The 10,389-nt window shown below is 36.1% G+C and overlaps 1 protein-coding gene across 1 annotated transcript; it reads right to left on the bottom strand.

Annotated features, from left to right (window-relative positions):
* Nucleotides 1–1,114: 1,114 nt before the first annotated feature.
* On the bottom strand, nucleotides 1,115–4,057 carry LOC141686750 (beta-xylosidase/alpha-L-arabinofuranosidase 2-like). Its single transcript, XM_074491802.1, has 7 exons — nucleotides 3,623–4,057; nucleotides 3,175–3,462; nucleotides 2,895–3,064; nucleotides 2,705–2,802; nucleotides 2,261–2,611; nucleotides 1,769–2,179; nucleotides 1,115–1,686 (listed from the first exon to the last, which is right to left on the bottom strand). The coding sequence occupies exons 1-7, from the start codon at nucleotides 4,055–4,057 to the stop codon at nucleotides 1,115–1,117; spliced, it is 2,325 nt and encodes a 774-aa protein (XP_074347903.1).
* Between the last annotated feature and the right edge of the window lie 6,332 nt (nucleotides 4,058–10,389).

Here is a 10,389-nt window from a genome sequence, read left to right as displayed (position 1 = left end):
TTTTTGAATTGATTTTGATTAGGTTGTTAAAAATAAAGTTTAAATATTTGATAACATAGTTTTTGAATTTTAGATAAGGTTAGGGTTACCTATCTATTTATTAGGTATATTAGTTGAATGTACACCTATATAAAGAGAATGATTAATGTGTATTCCAACATAACTCATGGCTTCAGATAATAAAATAGTTTTGTTTAGTTTACTTTTTAGAATACTTTTTATTAATATCATTTATCTTACAAAAATCTAACCATATTAGATTTTTGTAAATAAAAGATAAGTGATAAAAAGTATTCTAAAAAGAGTAAATTAAAACAAAACATAATTTTATTATCAGATGTCATACTTTATAAAAATACACTGCAATCCTCTTTATACCTAACAAATAGGTAACCCTAATCACTTATCTATAATTCAAAAACTACATTATCTAATAAATATTTAAACTCTAATTCTAACAACCTAATCAAAATCAATTCAAAAAAAAAATAATTCAAATAATTTTGAATTATTATTTCCAACAATCTCTCTTAATTCAAAATTTTTAAATTTGCTTGACCTACTTCCCATCACCTCCACCATTGTTGTATAGCATTTCTCTCCACGGTTTCATTTGGGAGTCATTCTCTCCACATTTCTTTATGGTGCAAGTAATCACCAATAACTCAAAATAAATATATATATTTTTTTTACCCTTTGAGACACATTTTTCATGAATCTCTAGCAACACTACCATCTATTGTCTTCCATTTCTTCATTTATTTGCAGCCCAATTACTTAATTGAACATAGCTCGGATATCATCTTAGATTTTTTGTAAATAAAAGATAAGTGATAAAAAGTATTCTAAAAAGAGTAAACTAAAACAAAACATAATTTCATTATCAGATGCCATACTTTATAAAAATACACCGCAACCCTATAGGTGTACATCTATACTTATATATAATTCAAAAACTATGTTATCTAATAAATATTTAAACTCTAATTCTAACACTCTAATCAAAATCAATCCAAAAAAATAATTCAAATAATTTTTAATTATTATTTCCAACAAATTTAATTTATCCATTTTATTTTTACAGCTGATACGTGCATAAACCTCATGTCCGAAACTATATGCTAACCATTAAGTAATGTTTTAAACTTCCAACATGAAGAACATGCATCCCTAGTGCTAGTTTTCTATTTCCAGATTTATCCACCACACTTAAATGTTTGCAGACTTCTAAATTAAACCTTACCGTCCCCTGTTCTTTTGGTGTCAAAAACACCTTCTTAAATCCCAACAACTGTTTCTGAGGAGAATTGTGCACATTTGGAGGTGTCCAAAACAAGAGAACAGAATGGCCTCCCCTCATTCTTCCTGAATTTTTCACCCTCAAATTAACTTTTACTTTTGCAATCTTACAAGTTTGCTCTGAAGCATCGATAGATTGGCATGAAGATCTTTTGCAAAAATGTTGTTCCCCCAGCGGTATTGATACAAGATTTGTTGCTTTAACTAGGTGATAACTGAATCTTGAGTAGCTTAGTCCATCACCAAATGTGTATACTGTTGGTCCCCTATAAAACCTGTATGTTCGACCTGGATAGCCGGTTGCAGGATCTGGTCTCATGTTCATGTTTGTCATGTTTACGTTATTTGCATATGATTGCGGATACCATGACACTGGAAGTCTTCCACCTGCAAAATGGCACACTCTTAAATATGACTATTAAAATTTGCAACACCCAAAATGCTGGTAATATCAGTCCATGTTACGTACTGGGATTGTAGAATCCAAAAAGGATATCTGCTAAAGCAGCTCCACCCGCTTCACCAGGGTAACCAATCCACAAGATGCTGGTGACTTTAGGGTCATCTTTTGCAAATTGTACATCCATTCCTCCACCAGACATAATAACAAGTATAACTGGTCCTTTGGATACCTTTGTAACTTCTTGAACTAGAAACGTCTGCTGTCCTGGAAGAGAAATGTCAACCCTGTCCAGGGTTTCTGTTTCGATTGATTGATCAGCTCCAACGACTAAAATAGTTGCATCTGCTATTGCTGATATCCTCTTAGCATCATCTACTCGGGCAGTGACACATGCTACATTGGCACATCCAGGTGAAAAATACGTCGTTGGAACCACTGCTGTAATGCCTTGCAAAGTTGTATCTCTGCATGGTATGCCTGTACATATTACATAATTTTATTAAATTTGCAATCAGATGATTGGGATATATGTGATTATTAAATTTTTATTTGATTTACCTGCATAATTACCAATCATAGTTGTTGTGACATTGGCGTTAGGTCCAATAACTGCAACAGATTTGGTGGCTGTAGGAGATAAAGGTAGTGATCCACGACTATTCTTGAGGAGCACAAACCCTTGCCGTGCTGCTTCACGGGCTAATTCTTGATTCGCGGGGGTGCACACATCATTTGGACCCAGATTTCCATAAAGTCGCTGTCTTGGATCACCATCAAAGAAGCCAAGTCTCATCAACATTGCAAAATTGTTCTTGACAGCCCTATTGACATCTGCTTCTGATGCTAATCCTTCTTGCACTGCAGCTAGTGTATACTTACTTAGATATGATCCACAGTTCAGATCCACACCTGTTAAATGTAAACCTTGAGTATCTGCGAAGTTTATATGAAGGTTGCTCTTTCACCTTTTCACTCAAATCAGAACATATTGCAGTTATTCACCTGCTTTCAAAGCAATGGCAGCAGTCTCTTCTGGTGTCCTGGTATAATGTTGGCTTTTAAACATGACCTTTATTGAATTACAATCAGTGACTATGTATCTGCAGAATTCGAGAAAATATATTTGAGTTAGAATTTCATACAAAATATAATTCGTAAAACTTCCAAAAGAGGAGCTTCAAAAAACAACTACCCATTTAAGTTCCACTGGTTACAGATCACTCCTGTTAATAGTTCTGGATCTGCACAAGTTGGTTTTCCATTAACTTGGTTGTACGAACACATAACGCTTGATACATTTGCATCAACTACACAACTCTTGAATGGGGGCTGATATGTATCATCCATATCTTGCTTGGTTACCTAACCAAAACTCACAATTGAAAAAATTATAAAAAAACAGAGACTGAACTTAACAGTTATATATGGTATTAAAGACATAAAATGTTTTTGTTGTGTTTATAATGAGTTACCAGTGCATTAAAATGGAATCGATCAATTCCTTTCCAACTTTCGAGATCATAAGCTGTATAATGTTTACAACAAGCGCTAACTTTAAGTCGGTATTTATCACCATCATCTCTTTCTTGTAAGCCTCTGACATAGGAAATAGCATATCTACTTGTAAGCAAAGGGTCTTCGCCTGGTGTTTCTTGACCTCTTCCCCATCTCGGGTCCCGGAAAATGTTGACATTCGTCGACCAGAATGTTAATCCAGATAAGCCAACATTATACACTGCTCTAGCTTCTGTTGATACCACCTGCAATACATTATATGTTTGAGTTAAGTTCATTGATTTCGCTTAGACCTCAGGAAGTAAAAACAAATTTAGGATCATAAGCCTGTTTTTGCTATCATTAATTTCAAGAAGGAAAGGGGAAAAAACTAATGTGTTGTAACATGTAATGGTAAATTGTAACCTTTCCAAGAGTATAAAACAGAGAAGAATTAAATGAAGCTGCAGTGCATATGACTTGAGGAAAGCTTGTAGCTGCTTTAATAGGAGACGAAAAATTTGTCCCACGGCCAGTTGCACCGACTCCATGTAAAGCTTCACACCACCAATTGTACTCGGGGATCCCAAGTCTAGCCACTCCTCCCGCCCTGTATACCAAATTCAGTATTTTCTCTTGCAAAGTCATCCTGCTAAGTAAATCATTCACCCTCGATTCCACGTCTAATGTTTCATCGCAGAATCTATAATTCTTCACCTCAGGATTCTTGATCACATTGCAAGCAAAATAATCATAATGTTGGGAGGATACTTTGTTAGTGCACAATAAAAAGTAAGAAACAATGAAACAGAGTTGAAAACAGAGGAAAACAGAGCATCCCCTGTGTTGAGAAGGAGCCATTTTGTAATTATTACTGTGTAGTAACTGAAAATTGATAGTAATTTTTGTTTTTTCTTTACTTAAGTATGTAATTGCCTTAATAAAGCTCATAAACTTGTTCTAACAACATATGATATATGGACTTGCAAGCTGCTTTAACATATATGGGGTCTCATAACTAGACATCTCTTAGTCATGCAAAACTTATGTTAAAAAAGGAAAAGAGAAAGTACAGAAAGACACAATAATAGACAGAGGCTACAAATTATAAGGAGATAGATTAGTTGAGTGAGAATGGTGATTGCGGTAAACCTTACAGTTTTGTTCTTTCTTTGGAAACATTTTTGACAAGTGTTGAAATTAAAATTATAATATTGTGGCGCATGAGGCTTGAGATGTTCAATTCATACTTAAAGTCTGTGAATTCCACAAATTATACTCGGGTATTATATATTAAGGTGATCATACATATTTTTTTTATCCTTTGAAAGATATATATAGAAACGGGTGCTCGATGAATTTGCTAATATGTATTATAAACATGCAATCCATTTTATCAACATAAGTTCAGTGTTTATAGACTTTGAGAATTCTTATCGATAGTTTTTGTTATACCATAAAATTATCATGAATATTTTATCGGATCTTTTAAGAAAATGAGCCGGATCACTGTCAAAAAAGAACACGGACGAGCTCCGGAGAACGCGTCCTCTCCCTGTATTAAAGTCGCTTACGACGATTAGAAGTTATGACGACGATTGGTGAAATTGTATATGAAGGTTTACGATGATCATTACGACGGGAGATTACAAAGACCATGGTGGAGTAAGTGCGCGATGACCGCTACGATAATAATACCACAATATTTGTTATAGTAGAAGACGACGACAAACAACAAGTATTGATGAGGAGTCTATTAATGATGATTTTAAGTTAAGGGAGAAAGAGTGAAACGATCAAGAAACGTAGAATGACACGGGCTCCGGGAAAATATCCCCAAACCCTCCGAAGGGGCGCCCCGTGCTATATGGCCGCACGGGGTGGCTGCTCCGCAATACAAGTGAGATGACAAGGAAGAATTAGCGAGGAGGTTGCTCCCACAACTAAACTGGGAAGTGAACAAAGCATAAGAATCATATAAGATAGGAAGAGGAGCCCTCAGAGGAACTCTCCATCCTTAGGGCGCGCCCTATGCATGGAGGAGGACTCCGGAGGACTCCAATCCATCACAGGGCGCCCTGTGAAGAAAAAGGGCCCTCTGGGAGCCCGACGTCCCAGAAAAACGTAACGAAGACGTCGTTCTGTAGTCTTGCGGGTTATTCTCGTAGGGGAACAGTCGTAAATATCTAGTGTGTGCTTGGGAACCCTGTTTCCCTATTCGGCGGGTTGTCCTCGACGTGAAACTCTGGGGTTATATCAAACTTTACACTTCTACGCTTGGGATCACTTATCCTGTAGTCTGGTGGGTTATCCTCATCAGGGGCAAGGATACTCTTTGGCATTTGCGGTAAGTCATGGCTATACCTGCAATTATGATCGACGAAAGTAGCAGTAACGGATAGGGATATCCACCGTCCAGGGAGTTTCTTTGTCCGTGAAGTCCTGAAGTCGTAACCGTGCCTTGGGCCTTTGTGACTAGGCCACATCATCGGGCACTCCTAAAACAAATCAATGTTCGAGTTATAAGAGGAAGTTGGTTCGACAACTCCTATTGGGTCGCGTAATGAGAAGTCATGTCCATCTAGGTTTCTTGTTCCCCAAGAACTACGTCCGGCTTGATCCTTTATAAAAGGAAGTACGTAGGCACATTGTGAGGGTACATGTTTGAGAGCTCTGAGAAGATAAACATAAACCCTAGCAATATCATCCGTTTCTTAAGCACAAATCAACGCACTTCGGCGATGTCCCTGATCACCGACCACCGCTGTAGATCTTGATTCCAGCCGCAAATCTCAAATCTTATTAACCAAATTCCCTCGTTAATAGATTGGCGCTAGAAGGAGGGGTTTGAATCAAATCAAATCTTAGGAGGAAAAGATGTCTAACATTTTTTAAAAGGTTAGTCAAGAGATTCCAAACATCAAAATTAATTTAAAATTAAATTGACATTACGATATAATTTGCAATAAATAGGAAATAAATCAAGATTTAATAATAAATAATATTATCCTATAGACACGAAATTCAATTCAAAATGTAAATAACTACACTATACTATTATAAGCGAAACATGGTTTCGTTTGTTAGTTGGTTAACATCTTCCTAAAAATTTGTTACTACCTTATTAAAGCATGAAAGTTTTTTATTAAAAAAATAAAATAAGACATGTACACAACTTAACTATGTTAGGTCACACAACACTGTAGAAGGGGGTTGAATACAGTGTTTAATACAATCAAATCGATTTTAAACACAAGTAACAATAAACAGATATATTCAATATGATAAACTCTGTTACAATGGAACTGTTCTCTCTCAGTGATGAACAAATATCACTAAGAGCTTCTAGGTTACAATGTATAATCTTCTCGATAATGATAACACATATAGTGTAAACCCTAAGTCTGTTTTTATATAGTACACAGTTACAAGATAACTTCTAATTGATATAGAATATAATTCTGTCTCCTAAAATATATCAATCAGATATCTTCTACAAGTCTTCCAGTCTCTAACTCTTTCCATGCATATTATCTTTTGTTTAGTCTCGATCTTCTACTGTAAATCAGCTTCCTTCCTTAATTGTAAGTCTTCCCGCACTTAAGTTCTGATATGACCTTAAGTTCTGATATTAAGTTATGACTTCCGGTAAATCCTGATTTTAGTAAGTCCTAATTTGTCCTGTTGTTAAGTTCTGAAAACTAAACACAAATCTTATTAGACATGACATCTCAAATATATCTAACAATCTCTCCCAACTTGTAAATTATGCAAAATATACAAGTTAATAGATTTGATGATGTCAAAAACATTTAAGTACAAATGCAAATAAGAGTTTAACTAGATAACTAACTATAACTTACAGTTTCTGTAGCTTTTACCAATCTCACTGAATCAATCTGAATCCATAATGATTCTTGACAAAGCTTGATATCAGCTTTTCTTCTTTAATCCTCAGGACTTGAGACATTGTAGTCTTGACTTGCTTCATCTCTTCATTCTGACTTCCAATCTGGTAGATTGCAGTCCTTAAAGCAGAGATATGGTTTCTTTCTAAACCATCATTTAGTCTTATTACCCTAGGATGAGAAGAATCTTCATTGTAGCACAGACATTTCTCATTCAGTAACACTTCAAGCTTAGCAGAATTCTTCTTCATTAGAGTTTCACTTCCATCATTTTCAACAATATTAGGAATAAATTCTGTAACTCTTGAACCAGAAATTCTTACTTTATCTCTGATGGTCTTCAATATAAAGTTTGACCATCTCCTGGTAATATTAGACTTTACCTCCAAAGGGTAATGAAAGAATTGAAGTTCTTTCAATGATTTGTTTATCACATCTGATTCTGACATCTGATATGTCCTTCCATCTTCAAGAAATGAAATCAGATTTTCCTTGACATTGTGCTTGTCATGAGCATCCAGTACCACTTGAACAGAGATAACCTTATCAAGGTATTTCCGTGTAACATCTTCAAGCGGTTTGTCAGTTAATAAAAATGTATCTCTAGTAGCAACTTCAAATCATGTCTTAATCTTTGCTTCATCAGAACCTAGTCCAGCCCTGTCTCTTGGTTCTCTAGCATTTAACCCAATAGTCATGAAAGTAGACAGTAATTGGCTTTTCTTTGGATCTGATGGTTTGACATTTTTCCACATAAGTTTCTTTTTATTAGCTACTTCCATCTTGTCTAAATCAACTTGAGCACTGTCAGAGGTTGACTTGATGACTTTATCAGAACTTGCTGTTTCTGTTATAGCTTGCTGTTCTTCACTCTGAACAACTTGAGCCTTGTCAGAGGTTGTCTTTGATTCTTCAGAAATCTTCTTTCTTTTCAGAGTTTGAACATCTTCATCTTCAGCAAGATTATCATCAGTAACTTGAACCATTTTGCACACTGGCTTTATCAGAATTTGAGGAATTTTCATCCCCGGTGGCTTGCTTGGTTCATCAACTTTTCCTTTCCCTTTGTCTTTGGGATCAATCTCAGATTGTGATCTTGTTTTGGGCTTTGATGCCTCAGTTTGTGACTTCTCCTAGATCACAATTCCCTTTTCCTTAGGCCTTGGAGGTTTCTTTGCAACAGAAACTTTTGGCTTTAGATTTAATCCATTCCTGGATTATGTTTCAGAAATAATCTTCTAGCAATTTCCTCATCAAGTGTCTGAATCTTGGGATCCTTGTAGTAGAAAGTAGTATGCTTTCCCTTGAGCTTCAGATTTTGCATGAACTTTTGAGAATCTTGACTTCCACATTGTATCAGAACATCAGGCTTTATCATCAGACTTTGCTCATCAGAACTTGATATTAAATTTTGAGTTTCAGTACTTGCTATCAGATTTTGAGTTTGAGCAGCTTCAGAACTTGTCTTCTTTTGAGTAGAAGATTTGCTTGCATCAGCAATTAGTTTCCCTGAAGAAACTTTGCTGCTCTGCTCTTTTCCCTGAACTTGACCTTTACCCTTGCTAGGGTTTCCCTGGTCATCAGCTTCATCATCTTTCTTCTTCAGTAATTGATCATTTGAGCATTTGGACTTAACTATCTTCTCCCCTTTTTTGGCATCATCTGATAGTAGGAGTGAGAGAAGAAGTTCCACTGAAGATTGAATATCATTCAATTGAGCCTGTTGAGAAGTTTGATTAGACAGAACCTCAGAAATTTGGGCATGTTGCTTCTCTTGAGTTTTCTCAATTGCTTCTACCTTTTCAGAAATAGGTCTGATGAACCTCTTTTTGTCAAGCTTGGTCTCCATATCTAGCTTTTCAGCCTTTTCTAGAAGTTTGTCAACCTTTTCTTGAGTAGCATAGTATAGACCTTGAAGATTTTTGGTAGACAGAGCTGTAACTTTGAGTTGTGTCTTGAAATCAGCATTTTTGAGCAACTCATCTGCCTTTTCAATATGGTCTGTCAGTACTTTGGAGCTTGGAATGAAATCATTGTCATTCCACTTCTTCGTCCACTCCACACCTCTGTGAGTATCTTTCCAAGGAATAGGAGCAGCTTGCTCAACAAACTTCTTGACCAATGCTTCCTTTCCAAGTACAGGAGCTGGAGTATGTACATAAACACTATCTTTAGAACTTGAAGAAGACACATTATGTTCTGACAACACTAGAGTATATGAAGCAACTGGAGATTCAGGAACAACTTCTTCTGGAATCTGAGCATCATAATTTATCTCTAGAATAGATGTTGTTGGAGTAGATGGTATCTCAGCATCAGCATTTAAAATTGGAGAATGAGTGGGAGATGTCTGAGCTGCTGTAGGTACTTTTAAATACAGAATAGTAGGAGTGTGTAGCCTGTTGATGTCAATTTCAGGACTTAAGCCTGAATCTTCAACTATAACATCTTTATGAAGAGGAGAGACTGGAGGTGTAACCACTGTATCAGGAACAGTGTTTGGGCTTTAGCTGGAGGTGGCAGAGATTCAATGATAATTGGCTCTTTTTGGATCAGAGATTCCTGATCTCCTTCCTCAGCTTCAGTTGTATCCTCAGATGTAGATTTAGCATTATACCTCTTTGCCCCCATTTTCTTCAATCTCCTTGCCAATGAAGGAGTTGCTTTAGCAGCTTCAGAACTTACAATTCTCTTTCTTTTCAAGGAATCAGAATCTTGAGCTACAGTTTCTTTCTGAGAAAAGACATTCTCAGCTTCAACTGTCACAGGTTCTGATGCATGAATCTGTGCTTCCTCTTCACTATCAGATTCATCTCTGAGAATCATTTTCCTTATCTTTTGTGAAGGCTGAGGGACACACTTTGTCCTTTTTGACCTGGAAGGCGAAGGTCTGATAGGATGTGCTGATGATTGAGATTGAGATGAATGTGTTGGTTTACAATATGTCTCAATGATAGGTTGTGGTTATGGTTGAGAAGTGGTTGGTTGTGTAGTGATTGGAGGTTCTGATGGAGGCTGGGATGGTTGGACATCAGGATATAGAGAAGTGTAGGTGGCTGGAACAGAATTTACCAAAAACTGTTTGACTGATATGGGAATTTGGAGGGGTCTTAAAAACAAAAAAGTTTTCTTATTATCAGCAGATAATAAGTCAGTAAAAGCTCTCTTAGAAAGCTTAAATGGTTCAATTAACTCACTTGCTAATTGGGGTGCATCAGGACAACAAGAACTATAAATAAGCTGACATAATCTAGCAAAATATATAGTGTTTCTATCTTCTGTCAT

Source organism: Apium graveolens, chromosome 9 (assembly GCF_009905375.1).
Source record: "Apium graveolens cultivar Ventura chromosome 9, ASM990537v1, whole genome shotgun sequence".
NCBI lineage: Eukaryota > Viridiplantae > Streptophyta > Magnoliopsida > Apiales > Apiaceae > Apium > Apium graveolens.
The sequence above is the reverse complement of the archived record's forward strand: the minus strand, read 5'-3'. Positions and strand labels throughout refer to the sequence as shown.

Coding starts and splice junctions, on each gene's coding strand:
- LOC141686750 (XM_074491802.1), bottom strand. CDS start 4,057: ATGGCTCCTTCTCAACACAGGGGATGCTCTGTTTTCCTCTGTTTTCAA. Junction 3,065..3,174: donor GATTCCATTTTAATGCACTG/GTAACTCATTAT, acceptor AGTTTTGGTTAG/GTAACCAAGCAAGATATGGA. Junction 2,803..2,894: donor AACCAGTGGAACTTAAATGG/GTAGTTGTTTTT, acceptor CGAATTCTGCAG/ATACATAGTCACTGATTGTA.